Genomic DNA, 23,093 nt, shown 5'->3' on the forward strand with positions numbered 1-23,093 from the left:
ATGATGTGAGCTTGGGATGCAGGGCTGTTGTCACAATAGCCTTATTGAGTTTAAGTCAATTCCAAGATCAGGTTCAGAGTCAGAGTACTAAGGCATCTCAACATTTTATTTTTTGCACATCAAATGTAAGGGTACCACTTTACAATAAGACTTCCCTTATAAAGGATTCATAAAGGGTTTATAATTATGCTGTAAACACTTTATTAATCAATAAGAACCATTTGTAAACCAGTTCTAACATAGTTTTCATACATCAACATAGGCTCACTATTTGGCAAGATGACTAAGCCTTATATCGGCTACTTGGCGAGAATCAACAGATACCAAGGATGCTGGCTGATGAAGAAGACGAAGTAAGCTAAGTAGCCAATATAAGGCTAATAGCAGTACAGATAAATGTGGGCTCACTATTTGGCAAGCAACCGGTCACAGTTGCTCTGTTTATCTCATGTCATATAAAAGCTTATTAATTATTTAATAAATGAATTACAAACTATTCGTAAACCCTTTATAAGGGTAGTCTTATTGTAAAGTGGTACCCAAATGATATACCTTGTTTGTATAAATCCTAAAAAGACTGAAAAGCAGTAAGAAAGTTGAAGAGAGTTAAAAGTTGGTGAACCCTGGTTTTGTCGTTGCGCTAAGCTAAGCTAAGCTAAAAAGCTGCTAGCTTAACACGAGAGAGAGGTATTAGTTTTTCAAATCTGACTAAGCAAGACATTTTACGAGAATTTGTTCAATAATGTCAAACTATTTCTTTAAGAGCATGAGCCAGCTACGGTAATAGTGTAGGCCAACGTGTTATTTTTTAATGATAAAGCTCACCACATATCACACATCTGCAGCTCTACACTACTCTATGTTTAAACACCAAACTTCTTACAAACAAGACTTTGTCCAAAATTACATAGAAAAGAGTGAGTTTAACCATCTCAGTTTTAATGTGATGAGCCTACTGACAACAAATAAGAATAAACAATGATTGGCCATTTCAAAACAAATGTTTTCATATTCATCTTTGACATCTCTTTGATGTCCTAATCCCCAATTTGAGAGGATTTTACAAGCCAAACCAAACAAGTGAAATCCCTCAAATTGTGTGTTGTAGACAAATGAGAAGGTACAGGAAACGTTGACATTAAAAACACCAACATATTTCTATTAGTGTTACCTGATGAGATGCACTCTAAATAGCAATATTTAGTGACGATATTGAGGTTTTAAACTTCCTAGATTTACCTAGACCACAAATAGCTGACGTGGTGTCAAATTGAAATTATGGTCATTCCCCCTTCACTCTCTTTGCCTTGTGGTGACAGTTTAAAGAGCATTGCCCTCTGGATTGTTGCATCATATGTTCTGTCTTCAGTCTATTGTGTGTCGCTTTTCAGATTGAGTCCATGATGTTAAAGCTGCAGAGGCTCCAGCAGAAAGCCATTTTGGATGATGACTATGATGCAGGTGAACTTGAGCCTTTCAATTGAGCCGTTTTTTTAATGATTAAGTAGGCCATTTCTGAACAGTGTTGTTGTTAGTCTTAATTTTGAATAGTCAAAAGTAAATTAATGTAACTTGTGACATAGTTTCAGCAGCTTCACATACAGTTCTCTTTGGGATTCTCAATTTATTTCAAGGTATTACTGATTTGTTCAGTCAGGACCCAGGCATTCATCTGTTTGACATTTTAGTAGAGAGAGGTAATGGGAAGTAATTCAGTCGCTTTTATTGGATTTCTTGCTAACTGATAGTTATTGATCAAACTATGCTTTTGATAAAGCATGCAAGGCTGCACATTAATTCAAGCTGAATAAATGGTTTGTTGTGAACTGAGCGACTCACTGATATACTATCTTGACTAATGTGTCCTATCATGTCTACTATTAGAAGTTAGTACAAATGATAACTCTGGTTTGATGATTAGTTTATCAGTCAAGCTGAAACTAACCCTATAAGTGTTCTTTCTCTATCCAAAGCTGGAGTGTTGACTTGTCCGTATGTCCACATGTCAGTGCTCACACATCAGATAAATTAGCCAAGTTAAACTGGAGATTGTGAAACTAAGGAAAGTAGCCCAGAATGCATGCATGGGCTTTCCTGGGTTGTTTTAACTTTGAAGACTGCATGGGATAAATCCACAGTTTGTTGAACCAATGAAATGTAATCTTCTTTTACTGAAATGTTGTAGACAAGAAATAATAGGATTTTCTTGCTGATGTAGATCTTAATGTTTTGCCCTCCGATGGCTTTTTGGGAGCCAAACAGAAAGGTGCATTTAAAAAAAAAAAAAGGGCTCAGAAATGAAGCATTCTGAAAGTTTAAATTATAGGAATGATATCTTCTTGGAAAAAGCAAGCAGAGAACTGTTTAGTAGCGAAAGTCTCTCTAAGTTTCTTCTAGTGAAGGTATCATTTTGTAATTAAATAATTAGTGATTTTGAATGCCTATGTTTTTTTTAGTGAATGAGGCATAAAGTATGCGTTATAATTTAGAGAGTAATCTGATTTCTGTAGTCACATCAAGTTTCTACACGGACTCTCAGAATTGAAGATAGTTTCTAATAACAAAACCTTTTGGCCAATGTTGCTGCCTGTTATTCAGTGTGTGTGTTTGTGTTTTCAGCTGAACGTTTTGGGAAAAAGCTGGAGGAGCTGTGCAGGGAGCGAGGCGCTCTGAAGCTGGGTCTGCCCTCCAGACAGCCCAGCGTGGCTCTGTTCCTGGAGCGGCTCAGACAGGTGGTGCACAGCGCCCTCCAGAGGGCGGACTGCAGTCAGTGCAGGTCAGTCACAAAACAATTACTTTAGCTGCATTATCATTGAACACAAGACTCACACTGCTGTAACACCAAGTTGGATATGAGCAGCATGATGTGTGGTGACAGAATTAATATCACAGCATTCAAAAGCTACTGTTGTGAAACTGAAGTAAAAATGTTCTCCCTCATGACATATGAGAGAGAGAGAGAGAGAGAGAGAGAGAGAGAGAGAGAGAGAGAGAGAGAGAGGAGAGGAGAGAGAGAGAGAGAGAGAGAGAGAGAGAGAGAGAGAGAGAGAGAGAGAGAGCGAGAGAGAGGAGAGAGAGAGAGAGAATGACTTTTTTTAGCGAAACGTGAAGTGAAATTAAGTACTAAATGTGACCGGATAAAAAGAAAATATTCCCTGTTATGCTTTCAATTTCAGACATATTCAGACTTGTGCCATGTTAATTATCACACATTTGATACTATAACATAGTGATTATTTGCACAATAAAACAAAGCACCAGATACAATTTGTTCTGGTGAGATTTATTTTAAAACAGGGTCTTATAGAATGAATCTCATCTCACTAGGAAGTATAAGCAGCCAGTTTTATGGGTAAAATTTGATTATAAACTCGGTCATGTGATCATGATCATTATTATGTCGTAGGACAGAGCATTTTGAGAGGGAAGACAAAAATAGCTCTTGCAACAGGAAGGAAATCAGTTGGGGCCTCTCTAGAGGGTATCCTGGACAAATGTAACCTCAAGCAGCGATGCCGTGTTTTCCACACATATTTGAATCTAAAAAAACATGCTCCCAAAGATTTAAGGTCACCTCTGTTAGACATTCTTCCATTCTATTTAATTGGGGCTGAAAAGCTAGAAGGAAAAGCAGCACGAAATTGGGTTCAATTAGATTTAGTGATATATAAAGGAACACGTTTTAATGTCCCAGTACACAGTACACAACCACATAAGCTCAACTCAAGACCTTGAAATGTGAAGAAGGTTAGAATTGTTTTAAAATATATTTAAAAAACATTGCTGAGGTTTGACTGTATTTTTTGGGGACTGGTTGTCAGGAAGGATGTGGAGCAGGATGCAGGGGAGAGGTCAGAATCATCACACGGTCCACTGCATCAAAAAGATCGCCTGATCCAGGAGAAACGGCTGATAGAGGTAAAATTAGCTCACATTATGTCATTAAGGCTTACAATGGTATTTTCTGACACTATGTGGAACACCTGTGTAATACAATACTGATAAATGCTAAAAACATATAGAAAGACTTCTAGTTGTGTTTAATTGCAGGGTAAGGAAAGTTTGTGTACTTGAATATAGTGCCAAATGTACTTGTTAGGATAGTTAAACTACAGTTAATTCAATTTAGTTTGATATGCTGATTTTAAAACAGACTATAAAAACTTCTTAAAAACAGGAACTATTTTTCCAACTAAAACTGAACTATTATAAGAAGTTGAACTATATCCTGGATAACAGCCAGAGAACAGAACTATCATTGATAAGTACCTGATAATGAACACCAGGATCATTAATGAAACCTGTGCAGGTGGAGATAGCAGAGCTGCAATGGAGGCTGACGGAGCTGAGGGACCATAGCCGAGGCCTGGAGCAGCAGATCCAGCAGGAGGCGCAGCAGGTGGAGGCCGAGGAGCTGGAGGGCTCCGTGCTGCAGGGCCGCACCGTAGCCCAGCTCCGCGACATGAGCCGAACCCTGCAGGACCTCGTCACCTCTGAAAACCGCACGCAGATCACCGTCTCACCTTCAGCCTCCCTACTCAGGTCAGCCTCACATGATTCGTGCTGAATATTTTCTGTTGACTTTTGCATCAAATCACTGCACATACAGTTTTAGTGTGCAATCCGAAAAACTGTATGCACACGTTAAGTGATTGATTACATGCTTAAATAACTAGTAGATGCCCAAGAAGAAAATATAAAGAATAATTCTAAAATAATTTAAAACATATTTTTACATTAATGCTTATTCTGATTAGAATGATTGTGGAAGACATTTGTTCTGATTAAGATGAATTATTATAGACATAAGCTACTGTTCCCTGGCACAAAACTACATTTTAAGATAATGTCTTAATTTCAATGCAATCAGTGCATGAGAAACTCAAATTCAAATGAGGAAACATCTCTTGACATACGTTTCACAGGGTTTTGATGAACAGAGAGTATGTGCACCTGCTCTACATAGTCCATCACTATTGGGAAAATTAGCAAATGTAGGTGGAAAATGTAATTGTCACATTGTGCCTTGGGAGTGTATTGTGAAGAAACATCTTCACACATTATTGTTAAGTGTCTTCCTATTGGTCACTGGAAACAAGCGTTGATTGGATGAGACTATACAGCATAACTCGAAAAACTAATCACTGGATTTAAATTATTTATGCGTTTCTGTCTTCATCATTTAACGTAATACTTTTACTGCTGGGTAGTTTTATTCATTATATCACAACATATATTATTAGTTGAGTTATATGGAAAATGTTTGTAGAAAATGTAAATACTCAAATGAAGTAGCTGAAATGTATACTTAAGTACAGTATACTTTAGCCAGTTACAATCTACAACTGGCTAAAGACTCCACTTGAAGTTTAATGTATTGTTAATTATTTCTATGAATAGATAAGTAAATGATTGTTATGTTAGGTTCTGTATATATTAATATACATAATGAATCATATGAGACAAAATACACTTCAACTATATGCTCACAGTCCTGGTCAGGTTTTTCTTTGACAGTAAATGAAAGTCAGGTGTACTAATTTCTTATCATCCAGTTGACAGTTCTCACAGTTCCTGCAGTACTGTCAGTCACCAGGTGGGGCTGATGTAGAGCTGCAGTGGTAATAACAAAACACCAATCCTCAGTCCTAGGATGTTTTCCCTGTATCAAGTCATTTACTTTCCTATCATAAAACTAGCTCTTTTGGAGGAGGATGTGTCAAAGTAGTTCCTATTTCGCAAAATCTTTGCTTCCCAGCCTTAGCTGCCCTGCAACAAACGATATTCTCTTGTCAAGAAAGTACAGCAGAGTCAAAAAGCACACCGTCATGTTTAAACCCAATTAAAATCTAAATTAAAAGCATAGAGAAGCTTATGAAATTAAAGTGGGGAATACATATGTAGTATTTCCACATAAAAAAAACAAAATTGCACACTCTTGTGCAATTTATGTTTGGGAGGGGTGCACTTGCAATTTTTGTAGAAATCTAAGGCCAATAAACGTATACATATATAATATTTTGTTTGTATTCAGGTTCAAAGAGGACACATTAAGCAGCCACAACCTCATTTTTCTTTATTCCACCCATTCCATGCTGTGCCCTCAATCCTCTTCTCTCACACCTGCTTGAACCTGCTTTGAATTTTAATGGTTTTTCTCAGATGCAAATGATTATTTTGCATCATATCCTCTGAAGTTAATAGCTTGCAACAGAGCACCGTGGAAAGCCTCTCTGTCTTGCCACTCATTAAAAAGACATGTAAATTGTACTTATCACCTTCTCGGTGGCGTGACCCACCCTCCCAGGCATCATTTGATATCTGACATATTCTTTCCCCAACTGGAAAGCATTTATTCTTGATGCTGATTGAAATTGCGGCCTCAGATTGGATATTAAGCTGCACATCTCCAGGTGTCATCCTTTGGGTCATTGCGATTGTTGTGCTTCCAGTTCCCTTTCCAAATAACACATCACATAAAGATTTATTTCCTAACTGGATTAAATAAATCCACCCTCTTCAGAGGAGCTGCATCCCTGAAATAAGGTGCAGTAATACTGATGTCCAGAGACAACATCTGAATATGACTCAACCTGAATATCAGCATGAATAACATAAAAAGGGCACACACATTTTGTGATACGAATGGTTTGGGACCTCAAGGTGACTGCATAATGGATTTTATGCTCATTTTACCCCATCTTCTAATTGATTTATATCACTGTCACGGAATAATGTGACCTTAATGGTTTGTCTTGTTTACATTCATTTACAGTAATAGCATCTCTGACATTACCCTTGATATCTGAAACTATCATCTAGATCTGCAGGTCTCCCTCGAAAAAGAGATCATTGATCTCAATGGGATTTTACCTGGATAAATAAAGGTTTTGAAAGACCAGCGGTTTTCAAAGTGTGAGGCACGCCTCCCCCTCTGTAAGAAGGTGTCGGCGACTGACATGCAAGGAAGAACGGCTGTCCACAGGCTGTTCCAACTTTAACAACTGTATTAACTTCCAGGGTAGTGAATTGAACATGCAATTGTAATTGGGTGTGTGTGGTATATTTTCATGCACGGACACGCATGTTCCACAACACACAAACTGAACAACTGTGGTGACACATTATTAGTACATAATTCACCGTGTGTGTTGCAACCCGGACCCGTTAGTGAGGGTACTGGGGTTGTTGTCATTCATGCTAGCTTGTCATACAGAGCAGCACATGTAGGCTACTTACCGTGTCTCGATTAACGGATAATAAAGTGTGGAAGTCCATTCTGAATACACCGCCTCTGACTCCCTTTCATCGGCTCTACACTGGTAACCCTGACGTTTTCGTGAAAGTTTCCGAAGACTTAATGAACATGGCTGATCGCGATGTTTTTGTTAAACTGCCGGAGTTTTGGGAGCATGCTGCTGCGGCGTGGTTCGCTCACGTGGAGGCACACTTTGCCTGCCGACAAGTCCGTGACGGGGACTTGAAATATTTCCACGTGGTAGCTGCGCTGGGAAGCTCCACATCATCCAGGTTAGTGGGATTTATCGCAGACCCCCCACACCATGGTAAATATGAGGCGATTAAGGCCCTTCTCCTTAAGACATTTAGCTTATCTGCTAAGGAGAGGGCCCGCCAGATTCTTGACATTCAAGGCCTAGGAGACAGCAAGCCATCTCAGCTAATGGAGAAAATGCTAAATCTGCTAAAGGGGGGAACACCCCCGGATTTTGTTCATGGAGACGTTCCTGCGCCACTTGCCTTCCCGGGTTCAGACGGCGCTAGCCAACACGTCCATTACGGAGCCCCGTGCCTTGGCTGAAGAGGCCGACCTTTTGCAGAGGCGCTAGCTGTGACGCTCAGCGCCCCCTCAACAGTTAAGAAGGCTTGGGGGAGGCTGGACGTGACGGTACCAAGCCGGCGTGGGGACACAGGAGAGTGTCTTTACCGCGTGCGGTTCGGGGCCAGGGCGAAGAAGTTTGTCGCTCCCTGCAGTTACAAACCTCCGGGAAACGGAGGAGCCGGCACTCAGTAGTGGCCCTGAGCGTTGGCGGCACGAGCAGGCTTCTCTTCGTCAGCGACAGAGTCTCAGGAAGCTTGTTTCTGTGTAACACAGGCGCTCAACGGAGTGTGGTTCCTGCGTCGAGGGAAGACGTCGCTCGTGGGGGACACGGACCATGGTTGACGACGGCTAATGGCGGCCCCATTCGCACGTACGGCGTGAGGCCTATGTGTTTGTGTATTGGAGGACAGCGGTTCAACTGGGATTTGACGGCAGACATTTATTTTCCCCTCCTCGGGGCAGACTTTTTATGTGCTCACGGACTCCTGGTGGACGTTAAAAATAAAAAAAACTTTTGGTTGATGCCTTGACGTTTTCCTCCCTCGTGTGTACACTTGGCAAGGCGGCATACGATGGGCTGATGGGCTCGCTGTCGGGGGCGGACATTTTTCTCAGGCTGTTGGCTGAATTTCCAGACCTGACGCTACCCACCTTCTCCGCGCTCACCACCAAGCATGGGGTGGAGCACAACGTCACCACCGAAGGTCCCCCAGTCTACGCCAGGGCCCGGCGGTTGAACCCTTCTAAGCTTGCAGTAGCAAGGGCAGAGTTTTCAACTGGGTATCGTCCGCCGGTCTGATAGTCCTTGGGCCTCTCCTCTGCATGTCGTTCCCAAGCCGAACGGCGGTTGGCGCCCGTGCGGGGATTACCGCCACCTCAACGACGCCACAATACCTGATGCCCAGTGGTAGCATTCAAGACTTTTCAGCACATCTGGCCGGTACGTTGGTGTTTTCTAAAGTGGACCTGGTGCGCGGATACCACCAGGTGCCCATGCATCCCCTGGACGTTCCCAAGACGGCAGTGATAACGCCGTTTGGACTTTTCGAGTTCCTGCGGATGCCCTTCGGGCTCAAGAACGCCGCTCAAATGTTCCAGCGCCTGATGGATTCGGTGCTACGGGACCTGCCGTTTGTGTTCGTCTACCTGGACGACATACTCGTCGCCAGCGCTTCGGTGGAAGAGCACCTGTCACACCTCCGAGCCCTTTTCACGAGGCTCAGCCAACACGGGTTGATAATCAATCCTGCAAAGTGCCAGTTCGGGGTGTTTGACATTGACTTCCTCGGACACTGCGTCACCAAAGGCGGTGCAGCACCCCTGCTGGCGAAGGTTGAGGCTGTTGCGGCGTTTCCTCGACCACTCACAGCCCGGTCGCTCCGTGAGTTCCTGGGGATGGAGACTTTCTACCACCGTTTTATCACCTGTGCCGCACACATTATGCGGCCGCTGTATGAGGCTTTGAAGGGTACAACCCCCATCCAGGCGATCAACTGGACGGCGGAAGCTGAGTTTGCTTTTACGGAGGTCAAGACCGCGTTGGCTCAGGCGGCCCTGTTGGCGCACCCGTCTTCCACGGCTCCCATCTCCGTTACCACAGACGCATCGGAGTACGCCGTTGGTGCGGTGCACGAGCAGTGGGTGGAGGGCGCTTGGCAGCCACTCGCCTTTTTCAGCCGTCAGCTGACGCCCAGGGAACGCAGGTACAGCGCCTTTGACCGAGAGCTCCTTGGACTCTGGCTGGCCGTGCGGCACTTCCGTTTTTTGCTGGAAGGCCGTGAATTTACGGCGTTTGTCGACCACAAGCCGCTCACGTTCGCCATGTCAAAAGTGGCAGAGCCTTGGTCTGCACGTCAGCAGCGGCAGCTGTCTTACATCTCAGAGTTCATCACAGACATTAAGCACGTGGCTGGCAAATCGAACCTGGTCACAGATTGCCTCTCCAGGGTCGTCATCGGGGCCGTCCAGTTGGGCCTGGACTATACCCGCATGGCGACGGACCAGGTCACGGACCCCGGCGTACAGGCCCTGAAGGAGGACAGTTTGGGGCTGCGCTTGGAAGACGTGGTTTTTGGTGACACAGGCGTTACTCTCCTGTACGACGTCTCCACAGGCCTGCCACGGCCGGTCGTTCCCGCCAGTTTGAGGCGCTCCGTTTTCGAGGCGGTGCACGACCTTGGGTAATGCTGGGCCTGCGGACCGCGCCCAAGGAAGATCTGCAGTGTTCCACGGCTGAGATTGTCTACGGTCAGCCGCTGAAAGTTCCAGGGGATTTCCTCCCTAACACATCAGTTCCCTGGTCGGCGTTGGCGCAGCGGGTTTGCCTGCAGGACGCCGCCGAGGCTTTTGCTCCGGTTCCCACTGCCCAACATGGTACTCAGGTGTTCCGGGTTCCCGCAGATCTCCGCTCGGCAGAGCACGTCTTCATACGGCACGATGCGCACAGGGGTCCTCTACGGCAGTGGTTCTCAACTGGTCAGGCCTCGGGACCCACTTTTTACTTGGTCAATACATCGCGACCCAACATTTTGAAGCACTCAAATCTATTCAACAAAAAATCGTGCTGTAATATACACGCTTTTCAGCATACAATATTAATAAAAGTGAAGTACAGTGCATATATCCCTTATATCCCTTCACAGAACTAAAGTATGCTTTTAAAAAAGGTTTAATGAGATGATGGAATCAAAGCTGAACTATATAAAAAGGCACGCGTGCTGAAAACCCAACCCCAGCAGGGGGGATTTTCCCCCAGGAGATTTTTTTGAAATACTAACAAACTATGCATTCTGGTACACTGAGAAGAAAATAAATAAATCTATTACTACCCGACATATTAATAATATTTTATGCCATTGTTTGTTTTTCACTTTGTTCTGACAGCTGAAAATGCTGCTCCTCACAGAGAGAAGAGCAAAGAGGAGAGAGTCTGTGTGAATTACTTTAAATTGTGGGTAAGGGTAGATAGCTCCCATTGTTCTGTGACCTGTCAGTCATCAGACCGGGGGTCATATTTCATTATGTGTTCATTGTTATCTGAAGTTGTAACCATGGATGTATAAAAAAATTGTTCTACCGCAAAGTTATTCTCCGTTTTTTTTGATTGATTGATTGAAAAGTTTATTAACAGCTTGTATATTGGGTACAGTACAGTACAGCTCAAAACATACAATTGTTAAGGGGATGCAGAACAGAGAAAGACTTTCGTCTTGTTTACATCAGGGTCCCCCATTTCCAATTCATCATATGGGGACTTCCGGCAACAATCTTGATTCTGATTGGCCAGAAGACTCGACAAAACATCAGCAAAGATATTTTATTGAGAAGATGATCACTATGTGACAGACGTTTTCAAAACCGTTTATGGTCTCCGGTACTTCCAGTCCAACGCCGACAGCATGCACAGCGTTAGAAAATCGGGCCTTCAAAATAAAAGTTTGACTTTTTCCCCAAAAAAACCTTTGGAGCACGGGGATAAACACCTTGTGGTCGACCTGGGTGGTAAGGCCGAGCACGTCTCTGTGGACCGGGCAGTGGCGTAACAAGGTTGTGATTGGCCCCGGTGCAAATATTTATTTCGGTCTCTCTCTCTCTCTCTCTCTCTCAAAATCTATTTAAAACTCATAACAAACAAAATTCCCAAAGTTGTCTTGAAATTAACTAATTAAATAAACGAAACGAAAAATATAGCCTACTTATGCAAACAACAGAAACGGAGCATTATTTATTTCTACTTGAATGTCGCACTGCACCCGCTTTGCGATTATGTAGATTATCTCATTTTGAACAGCTGGACTCAAGTATTTCACAGAACCTTGTGGTCGCTCAACAAGTTCTTTCAGAACCGGATCGTAACATGCTAAAAGTTCTATCATACTGAGAAAGTTCCCACAGTTGGGCTGTCCAAGAATCTCCCTATGTCCTCTAAAAGCCAAGTTACAAGTGGCCAGAGTGATTGTAATGTTGACAATACGCTCAAGTGCCTGTCTCCAGTCATTAGCAGCATTCCTTGCATTCCTCTCCATGTTTGCATCGATTCTCCCGTTTTTCTTCCAATGACACACGCTCCGACATGGACCTGAGATTGTGCATGTGAGTCAATCCTCGCAGACAACGCATGTCCACGCATCACTGTAGAACGGTGCACCTCGGTCTGCGAACAGCCAGCACGGCTCACAATGGGCACAGTCCAGGGTGGGGGATTAACACAGCCATGTCCGTGGCAGTTTGGTATCTGCTCTGGTAGTGGTGGTGTAATAGATCTCGGAGAAACACCTGTTTCCTTGATGTGTGTCTCTGGGGAATGGGCCGATAGGCCTACATGGGCCAGTTGCTATAATATAGCCTTTGATCTTGGCGTCGGGGGTCTCAATAGGGCCATAGAGTCCCCTATCGGTTGGGGGCGGGGCCCTTGCGGGAACTGTAGGACCACTGCCGGGCACAGCCAAATCCATCCTCGCCTCCTGGCTCATGGCTGGAGAAGAAGGTCGCACAGCCACGGATACAGCTTCACTTGTGGAGCTAGATGATGGTGAGGCAGGTGAGCTATCGTTAGCCTCCGGCTCCGGCTGCCGCTGCACGTCAACATAATAATTCTGCCGATCTTGCTGCTGCTATAGCTGTGTAGTACATATAACTTTTGATGTTGATTAAACGGTTTGCTCGTCACGCAAGGTATCACATGACATGAAAGGGAGCAAGGTCATTGGACAGACAAATAAAAAAATAATTTAGGTTGCTAGGTTACTTTGAAGACTGCGTGAACCAGTCATTGGGGACCCAAAATAAAATATATATTAAAAAAAATAGAAAAAAAAAAAATAATAATAATATATTGTAGTGCCGAGATATATGGAGTCAGAGGCGGTGCAAGGAAGGTGCAAGATTAGTAATTTATTCACAAGCGGCAAAGGACATGTTGTCGGGTCGCAGCCCGGGTCGACAAGAGAGAGAGCCAAGAGGGCACACACTATTTATAGGTAACCCATAACATGTCCGTGTGGGAACAATAACCGCAACTGTAGTTCCAAGTTTGAATTATGTCCCAGTGGTTAAATAGGTGGTCACCATACAAGCCCCCCAAGAATTCAAACATGGCAAAAAAAGATATCCCCACGTCCGTGGAGGAAGCACCACAAGGGCCGAGTAGGGTGGGGCCGCAGGAGAGGGCAGGGGCCCTAACGAGGGCGAGGGCACCCCCACCGGGGGCGGGCCGGAACGGGCCGTCGTAAGGGGGCCGCAGTAGGTGTCGCGGAGAACCCAGCAGGAAAGAGCGCAACTCGGCCGCAGGCAGACGCACAACGGCGGCGGGCACGAAGTCCTCGGCAGGCGTCGAGGTATCCCGGAAGAGAGGAGCAGTCCCCCCGGGAGGAAGGAGCGCAACCCGGCCGCAGGCAGACGTGCAACGGCGGCGGGCACGAAGTCCTCGGCAGGCGTCGAGGTATCCCCGGGAAGCAGGAGAGCGCAGACGTGAGTGGCGTCTGGATATCCCCGGAAGGCAGGAGAGGCCAGACAGGCTCCGGAGCACGCCACCCACGGGCCGATGGCAGCATGGGCGACGTCCAAAACCACCGAGGCAAGACGGGGTCAAGGAGTGCACCACCCAGGCGTCGATGAAAACGTGAGTGGCGTCTGGAACCACCGTCGAGGTGGTGAAAAAGGTAAGAGTGTCCACATGAGGTCAACCGGCTGGTGGAACCTCCTCTCCGGCACCAGAAAAAACCCTCAAAAGGGCCGATAGCCGTTAGCACTAGCCATCGTTAGCCCCACGTGGTTAGCCGCTAGCTGGCAGCCATGGGTAGCTGCCAGCCGTCGTTAGCCCCACGTGGTTAGCTGCCGGCACGCCCCGAAGAACAAACCCACGAGGTAGCAATGGGGTTGCTGGTCGACCCAGCAGGTCGTGCATCGTCCCCCCGTTGGATAGAAAGCTGATGCGGGAACGACGAGCAACGTCTCCAGCCTTCTGCGGAGCGCGCACCGAGCCTCAGTCCCAGTGCCGGTGGCAGCCACGGACGTCTCCAATCAAACCCCGGCATTTCGAGAAAGGAACTCGAGTTCCTTTTGCCGTGTTCGGCTCCGTCCCGGAAACTTCTCAAGACGTATCAGGGTCACCAGTGTAGTGCCGAGAGATATGGAGTCAGAGGCGGTGCAAGGAAGGTGCAAGATTAGTAATTTATTCACAAGCTGTAAAGGACATGTTGTCGGGTCGCAGCCCGGGTCGACAAGAGAGAGAGCCAAGAGGGCACACACTATTTATAGGTAACCCATAACATGTCCGTGTGGGAACAATAACCGTAACTGTAGTTCCAAGTTTGAATTATGTCCCAGTGGTTAAATAGGTGGTCACCACAATATATACTTTTTTTTTTTTTTGCATGGGCCCCTGGACGGCTGTGGGCCCCGGTGCAATGCACCGGCTGCACCGTCGATAGTGACGCCACTGGGACCGGGTGAAGGCGGAATTGAGACCCGTTGTTCCGGTCTCGCCTCTTCCGGAGGCCGCACAGGCAGAGGTCGTTTTTCCGGCTCCCGTGCTCAGGAGTCGTGGGGGTCGACCTGTCGTTCCTCCCCACCACGCTGACTTTGTTTACGGGTGAATTCTGGGGGGGCTCGTGTGGTGACATATAATTAGTACGTAATTCACTGTGTGATTAGTGTGTGTTGCAACGTGCACCCGTTAGTGAGGGTACCGGGGTTTGTTGTCATGCTAGCTTGTCATACAGAGCAGCACATGTACTTACCGTGTCTTGATTAACGGATAATAAAGTGTGGAAGTCCATTCTGAATACACCGCCTCTGACTCCCTTTCATCGGCTCTACACAACACTCAATTGTCCGATCGCTACCGTGTCCTTGCGATCTTGTTATAAAAACAACAACAAGTGCACGTTACTGATGCAATATGGTTGAGACCATTCAGGCTTATTCTAGAGGGGTGCAAGGAATAGTCCAAGTAGTGGGGGAGTTTTATACAATATGTTACATGTCACAAAGATAACAACGTTTAAAAAAGTTATTGTTTAATGTTTTAAGGAGGTGACGCTACTCAACCAAATCAAATCGGTGCAGTCAGTGAGTCAGCACGATAGATTCAAACCATAGATTCAAACACACACACAGAGACGAGACGAGAGGAGAGAAACAGTCGGGAGTAATTTCAAATGGCGGAAGGTAGACAGCGAAAACAGAGCATTTAATGACATTTTCTCTTACTGGACCTCTTTGAAATGCAATTGAATACTCCTGCATTATAGCAATAATAATAATAATAATAATAATAATAATTGGGAGGGGGCGCGGCTGTTCTTATGTTCTCTGAGGGGAGGCTCACCTTCCCACACTTTGAAAACCCCTGATCTAGACAGTTTTATAATGGGCCAGTCAATGAAAACCATTATTGCAAGAAAACAATTGTTGTAGAAAACGTAATACTGCATGACGGAGGTCAATTCGAACTGACTTTAAACTTTGACTAAGAAACAAATCATCTCACAGATTAGTCTTGAGCGCTAACCGGATTTACCACTTTATTTCAAGCTGTAAAAGAAAACTACATTATTTGAGAAACAGTGGTGTCTCAGTTCCTTGTTTGACAATTTTACATTTAAAAATGCGACGAGCAATTTTTCTTTTGGCATCAAGACTAAAACAGTGACTGGAGAATAACAACAGGCAGGACTACTCAATACTACAGACTGGATCTGATGAATGGTGAACTGTTCCTAGAGCTAAAACAATAAGTAAATGAAAGGGATAGTTAGACATATTGGAAAATCAGCCCGGAGTTAGCTGAGAAGATTGATGCCTCTCTCATGTCTGTTAAATACAGAAAAATAGCCAGCGGCGGGTCAGAGGTCACTGAATCCAGACAAAAAGTAGTCTGGCAGTTACTTCCATAAAAGCACAGTTTCTGTTGTTACACTACAGTTTTAAAACACAGTATAGTGTGTAGGGTAGTGAGCTTTTGAAGGAAGATAGATTTTGTAACGACAGAGCCAGGCCAGCTGTCTTCCCCCATTTCCAGTCTTTATGCTAAGCTAACTAGCTGCTGGCTTGAGCTTCATATTTTAAGGACAGATGCAACAGTTATTGACCTTTTCCATCTGATTCTAAGTAATAAAGCATCAGAGTTTTAATGACATCAAAATATTCAAATTTGTTGTTGCTGGTTGATAAACCGCACTATACTAGAGTTTACCGATATACTTATATTTCCTATGATTGACATATAATGATTTATCTTGAAGCCCTCAAAAGAAAGAATCAACCTCTAATACTACACTGTCACATTTTTATTTCTCTTTTTGCAGACTCCATGAGCAGGAGCAGGCATTGAATCTGTCCATCAAGGAAGCCACTGCTAAAGTAAGCCACTGTTCCTCTGACCCGATTAAATCCATAGCAGCTCATCCTCCCCATAGCATGCCAACAACGACTGAATGTGTGTGAATATGTAATGAGTATTAAGTCAAACTAGAAAGCATGTACTGTGTGCCAACGTCTGTGTATAAAATATGCATACATATTGTTAGTGTCTGTATTATACAAATTATTTATTTGAGAAGGCAGAGAACTGTCCATAGTTTCATGTAAGAGTCATGTAAGAGCTCTCGTCTTTCACAACAAATCTGTCAAATTCTTATGGCTATAAGCATGTGAATTAGTTCCATATTGATTTAATTTAAGCAGTTTTTCTTTCACTTTTTAGCAGCTACAGCCAGTAGATTTGATAGGTATATGTTAAGTTAGATATCTGTTAAGCCAGCACTACTTTGTGCGGTTTTCTTGTGCGAGTATTCCTTTGCATGCTTCCCTTTCTATGTGCTGTGGGTTTTTCCTCTCACTAATCTCCATACATACCTACTGTTTATCTCTGCAGCTAAAAAAAGGTAGAAGCAGCAGAAACCCATATGAGTGGTGGTTTAAGGGTAGTGGGAGTGAGGCATAGCAGGGGAGAGTGGCTCAGAAAAAACCTCTTTACTCTTACGGTGTCCTTCAGGAAGCGATCATCAAATGGTTTGTCGAAGCTGCAACTGCACCTTTATGGAACATGCAGTCTTTCCACAAGTCACACTTTTACCTCAATTTCAAGATGGTGTGTTTCTTTAAATTACTTCTATATTTGACAGAGGAGACTGTAAGAAATGGTGGCGAGAGAGAAGTATGATAGCGGGATTCAAACACATTATTTTGCAGTTATATGGCATGTGCTTTAACCACTCAGCTACCAAGGCGGTATAAGATTCTCCATTGTTGAATTGAAATGAAAACGTGTGTTGCTAAATTAGACATATCCACCATGTGCACGGCACACCTGCTGTGACAAATTAAATTGCCATGAAAGTAGCTTTCACTTTCTCAATCGACTTCTCCAAAATTGACAAATAGCCTGAGATTTTGAAATCAAATCACTCCAGTGCAGTTTCCACTTCATGTAAAGCATGAAATACAATTATGCAAGGCTGTTTGAAGAAAATAAAAAAACAGTTTTCTGTATTTCATTGGAAAGAGAACTCCCTGGAGATGTTCTGTCTCAGATATTTGACAGCCTTTTCAAAGTGTAGCACAAAACTGTGTCAGATTCAAGAGGAAAATGCGTGAGAAAATCCAAATCCCTTGGAGTGTTGAAAATAGTTCCTCAAAGGAAGGAGACGCATCACGGGTATTGTATCTGGCAGTCACTCAAAGTGAATGCGTTAGACAGAAGAGAGGTTTAAAGGGCAGACTGAGGGCAGACAGGCTGTATCTGAAGCCATCAACTCCTCTGTGAATACAGCCGAGTTAAGGTGCTGCATCCCCATCAGGACCGTGACATTCAGGGCCTTTTCCCTCTCTCTGACATTCTAATGGCATCTTTTATGGAGATTTCACATTTCCGTGTCAGTCCATGTGAAAGGCGATGTAGTCTCTTTATTTCTAAAGGTTATGGACAAGGTAACACATTGGCGTTGATGCTCTGCTGTGTATTCAAAGCAGGGCGAGCACAGGAGGACGGAAATGAATCTGTAAGGTCTTATAAGAATAAGTGTCAGAAAAGAAAATGAAAGCGGAATTGGAAATAAACTGTGCATCCTGTGGGATCCATGTGTCTGCAAAGGTTTTGTTAGTTACCGCCCTCCCCCCCGGCTCTTTTCTCAGCGTCTTCTTCTCCTTCTTTTCCCCAGGTGGTCATGAGTCAGAGGCTGGGCAGCAGCCTGCGGAGGAAAGTAAGCGAGACAGAAACTCAGCTTTTGGCACTGCATGAAGCCAAACTGGCGGCCATCTCAGGTAACTCCCGCTTAACCGTCACAATTCATACATTTCCCGTCTTCTATTTACCTCATTTACTGAAACCGTCGACCATTAGCTTCACCTAATGACGCTATTAATGATCGTGGCGCTCATTAATGGGCGTTGTAAGCTTAATGTTCTCCTGTGATGCGCTGCTGCAGGTAATGACTTCAGCAGTGCCAAGGAGATGAAGGCTGAGATGAAGGCGGTGTACCTTGAGCGGGAAAGACTGGATGCTTTGGCCAAGAGGCTACACAGCCTGAGCTCGGGGAGCAGCCAGGAGCTGGCCAGGATGAAGGAGCAGCGGCAGCAGTTCAGGCAGGAGCTGGAGCAGAGGGAGGCCCAGCACGGTGAGTCAGTCTACACCACGATAACACAGACTGTTTTCATCCCAAACGAGAAGTGGTGCTGCTGTGGGCAATACAATCCATTCTCTCACCCAAATGAAAACAGGAGAATTTATGATTGCGCTCTTTCCATTGTTCTTACCAGGGAGCAGTAATGTAGACTGAGGGGTGAGCTGATGTGTATTCCACCTGGCCGAGCATAAGCTGCAAATACAACCTAACTTTCTAGCCTTTTATGGGGCAATCAATAATTCATCTTTGTCCCTTTAAACCTGCAAATACTAATTGTCGGCCACTTGGGGGCAGTGGAAACACAACACTGACATATACACTTTCTAAGTTGATTTGAAGGCAGGAGTTAACACATCCAGCAATTACAAAGGAACATTATCATTATTTTAAAGACCCTGCCTGCCTGGCAAATGTCCAACCCTAACTCTTAGCTCCTTTTGAGGTAATCGAAGGGGAAATATATAAACCAAAATAAATGCACCGTTATCAAAATAAACTCAGGAGTTCTAAGCATTTTCCTGCCCACTGAGACTGGAAAACGTTTGTTGTATTCCGTTGAAAGGGACCTCTGTCTTTCTTTAAGTACACCTTTTAAATATCAATTGAAGTGTGCATCATGAAAGCTCTTTGGAAGACAAGACCTCTCTTGATGTTGCTCCACGCTGGGAGGACGTCAATAGACTATGACTTTTCTCCCAAATGAGGGAGAAATGATCGGCTGTCAGTAGGGAGTCAGCATCAAATGAGTTACCGGCAGGATTGGCAGTTGTTGAGAGGGAGGGAGGATGGGGGCTTGTGGGACTTGTGGGCAGGGGAAATGAGCTTTAGATTGTGTGAAGTAGCCAATTACCTCCAAGCTACTCAGTGCAGACATGAGGTATAAGCACAAGGACACTCTCCAACTACAGGAGATCTGAATGCTGCTTAAAAGAAGGTCCCACTTTTTTTTTATAGAAGAAGGAGGGGGTAGATTGGTTTGGCCTCCTGGCACTGGCGAAGAAATAAATGGACTTTGACAGCACCACCTGCAGTGCTACTCTCTCAAGTCCATCAGTCACAGGGAGTTCTTCTTTAAAAAAGGGTCACTTTACTCTCTGAGGCACTGAGACGGCAGTGCCCTGAGATGGAAGGAAGGGGAGCGGTGAAGTGATGAGACAAAAAGCAGAGCAATCAGCTATCTTACATCCACTGTTATCTATTCTAGACCATTAAAGCCTGTGGCTGCAGCATTGACCTATTGTATTGTCTCGAATGCACCCATACTGCCACAAGGGAGCACCCTTCCATTGTTTCAATTGCATCATGTTTTTAATGGGGTATAAGGTATATATTTGGTATTTTTGATAATTTAAGGTCCACAACTTAATGTTACTGTTGAAAATAACAAATAGCAAATGATGTGCCTTGTACTCTAACCATTCTGCATGAAAATCCGCCAGATATTTGATGTTAAATAACAGTCCACAACAACGAAAGACCTGTTCAAGTTCCCGTCAGTATCCTCAATGCACGGCATGCCTTACACAGAATGAGGCAGCTCTCAGGGACACAGAGGCTGAACAATAAGTGGCATGCTAAATGTTCGGGCTAAACAAAGGAACGGGAATCAGGTGAGAAAGGCTCCTTGAATTAAAGAAGAGACGGCAAATTAATGATTGGATGCGCTGTGTGCTCAAGTGGGCGTGCACAATGTGGCAGCAGGCGCAATTTCACAATGCGATGCTGACAACAAACAAGGGGCTCATTAAACTGTCAACCTTTTTGGTAATAAGGGGCTGGCACATGCTAGCTGGAAAGTGATAGCCAACAACCATCACATTAGCATTTCTTTAGCTGGAGGGGATTAGATATGACTGTACTTCAAAGTCAAGATGGCCATCCTTTTGGTTTCTGAGGCATTTCTAGCACATCTTTGTGACACTTGTGTCTTCTTATAACGAGGAAACCATGTGGCTGTTCTTGAAAGGGCCTATTGTCATGAGCTCTAAAGAAACCTAGTTCACCTGATACCTCCATGCACATGCATCCACTTAAACCACGCAGCTTTAGCTTGTTGAACATCTCCGCCCAGCGTACTTTGTGGTGTGTTTTTTTTTTGGCCTGGGAGCCATTAAGTCCTTAATTGCCATTGACGCGAGTGCTGATGAATACCAAACCCATTATAGCCGGAGGTTTGATTCCCTGTGGAGAGTATAATTTTGTCCCCAAGAGAGATCTGGAGTGATACTACATTTACCAATAAATAATTGAAGAGCTGAGTAAATGACCCCCAGGAGTGAGGACATTCAAATGGGAGGCAGTGTTGGTGTCTGTTCCCTTTTGATTTATACAAGTATTCTGCCAATGCTTATTTAATGCTTTTGTTAGTATGCAGTCGGTATATTCTGTAGCAGGTAATTTGGCCCTCTGCGGTAAAGATAGGAGTTTGTCTTCTCCACATGGCTCCACTAAAACACATCTTATTAGTTTTTTGCTACGTCTTCACCATCTATTATTCTTCATACAGATCCCACTTCAGTGTCATCTCTGTCTTGAGTGTCAACTCAACTGTGGATATGAGTAAAAAGTTGAAGTGTACATCAAAATACTGCATCTATGTGTTATTAAACAATTGCAATTTCCTCTTAATGGAGAGCCAATAATAAAGACGAGGACATATATGATTTATTCATGACTGTGCCTCGTTCAGTGTCTGAATGATTGAGAGCGGTGTAGTGGTTAAGTGGACCTGAGAGAATGTTTCCTGTTTTTTTATTCTTTGAAATGTTGACAGTATTCATTTTTCCTGAGATTCAGAAGAAGATGTCATTCTATTGTTAGTATTAAAGTGTCCATACCCATCAGCATCACTTTAAAAACAAAGAGAATTTGATTGAGGTACTACTGCAATAGTTCCCACTACATAACTGTTTGTTTGTAGCCATCACAACATGTCAGTTTACTGCTTTGTTCCAGATTGAAACGGCTAAACAACTACTGGTTCATGATTACACATTAGATATTTGTAATTAGTAAAGTTGCCAAGCTAACACACTAAACAGAGATGGTAAACACATGAATTAGTGTTAGCATTGCTATTGTGAGCTAATTAGCATGATGACATTACCATAAAGCAGCTAGCATGGCTAGTTTAAACAAAAACTTTAATTGAGGTGGCATATTCAGAAGAGTATTTTTTGGCGGAAAACACTTTATTTCTCTTGTGCTAATGTGGTTTCTCAAAATATGCTAAAGAAATAATAAGATGCCACTTAAACAGAGCAGGATTTTGAGCGGGTGAGCTGTTGAGATAGCATTTTAAAGTATTTATGGTCGCATTTTGGGACAGTTCTCCATGGTTTAGCTTTATAGTTTTATTTTTCAGCCCAGAGCAAAGTAAGTCAGAGTCTCTTCTAAACAAACTCAGTTTACTGAGTTTTACTTGAGTTATAATGACAGTGAGGATGTCAAAGATTTCAGTCAGCAATTCAGTACCAATAACTGAAATATATGTATCCACCCAAGCACAGATTCTCTACACATAACTACATTTTTGTCAAATTATTTATTTTTGTAGTGCATTTGGGCATAGCCCCACAATATGTTACAGCATGCCAACATAAATACGTTAACTGCTATGCTGTTGTCCCACAGCCTAAAGCATCATTGCCTATTGAGTGTTCGTCTGAGATATCTGTCTGTCCCTCCTCCTTCATTAGCCATGCTGCCTGGCTGCTGTTAAGTTCAGATGAGAAGTTCATACAATCTGAGTGTCAGCATATGCTGACTGGGTGTTTGTGTTACCTGCAGTGCTGTTGCACTCAAGCAGCCCTAGCTGAGCTTAAACACATTAATCACAGTCGGTGCCTTCAACTCAATTATAAAAGACACACAATTTATCTTCTGCCCTATTATGCGCAAGGCTTTTATAACACGCATATCAGCGGTGCTGTGTTAGCACGGAGCCGCCTCTAATTTGTTCTACAACACGAAAGCCTCACAGATGCTGGGTGCCTTTATTGTTAGGCAAAGAAAAAATGGCTGCATTATTCACTTACAATTAGAGAGCTGTTCAAATGTTCATAACTCAGCAGCAAATCTAAACACCTTGCCATCGTTAAATTCTGCAGGCTCATTAAAGCCCATTGCTTCATCATCGGGAATTGTGCATCACTGTGCGATACATCTGCTCCATTTGCTTTGTCTGTTTGATTGTAATCATCAGCTTTATCGTTTTTATCAACTTTGTGGTTAAGTAATTGGCTTTTCATTAGAATAATTAATGAGTATTTTGACCAATATTAAGCAAATGACTTTTTTTGCAACATCCAGTAACACATTCTTATCATCTGTCAATTGTGTGTCACTTATGTTTGCGTTATGAATGAATGGCCCCTTCGATTTTGTCCGGGGTCTTTGGCAGCAATCAGTGATGTTAAGCGCCCGCTGAGATCAGTGGTGTGAGGGGAGGCTGAGCTCATGAATTTTCCAGTGCAGGCTCTGTGAATGCCTTTGTGAGGTTCCCTCAACACCAAATATAGTGTTGCATGTATCAGGGAGTAACAGACTGCCTCTCTTCTTTATGGGCTTTTTAGTGCCGATTTTATTCTCATGGTCTGCCAATGACAGCAGCCTCCCGCAGACTT

At 43.9% G+C, this 23,093-nt stretch overlaps 1 protein-coding gene across 1 annotated transcript in view; it reads left to right on the top strand.

Annotated features, from left to right (window-relative positions):
* The window catches only part of disc1 (DISC1 scaffold protein), a gene marked incomplete at its 3' end in the record, with an annotated part of 31,285 nt that overhangs the window by 5,612 nt on the left and 2,580 nt on the right, over positions 1-23,093 (top strand). The window contains exons 3-9 of the mRNA XM_034226627.1: positions 1,392-1,461; positions 2,620-2,776; positions 3,822-3,918; positions 4,310-4,542; positions 16,150-16,204; positions 18,004-18,106; positions 18,271-18,459. Coding sequence (XP_034082518.1) covers positions 1,392-1,461; positions 2,620-2,776; positions 3,822-3,918; positions 4,310-4,542; positions 16,150-16,204; positions 18,004-18,106; positions 18,271-18,459 — 904 coding nt within the window. The remainder of the gene's footprint in view (positions 1-1,391; positions 1,462-2,619; positions 2,777-3,821; positions 3,919-4,309; positions 4,543-16,149; positions 16,205-18,003; positions 18,107-18,270; positions 18,460-23,093) is intronic.

Source organism: Gymnodraco acuticeps, unplaced genomic scaffold (assembly GCF_902827175.1).
Source record: "Gymnodraco acuticeps unplaced genomic scaffold, fGymAcu1.1, whole genome shotgun sequence".
NCBI classification, from domain to species: domain Eukaryota; kingdom Metazoa; phylum Chordata; class Actinopteri; order Perciformes; family Bathydraconidae; genus Gymnodraco; species Gymnodraco acuticeps.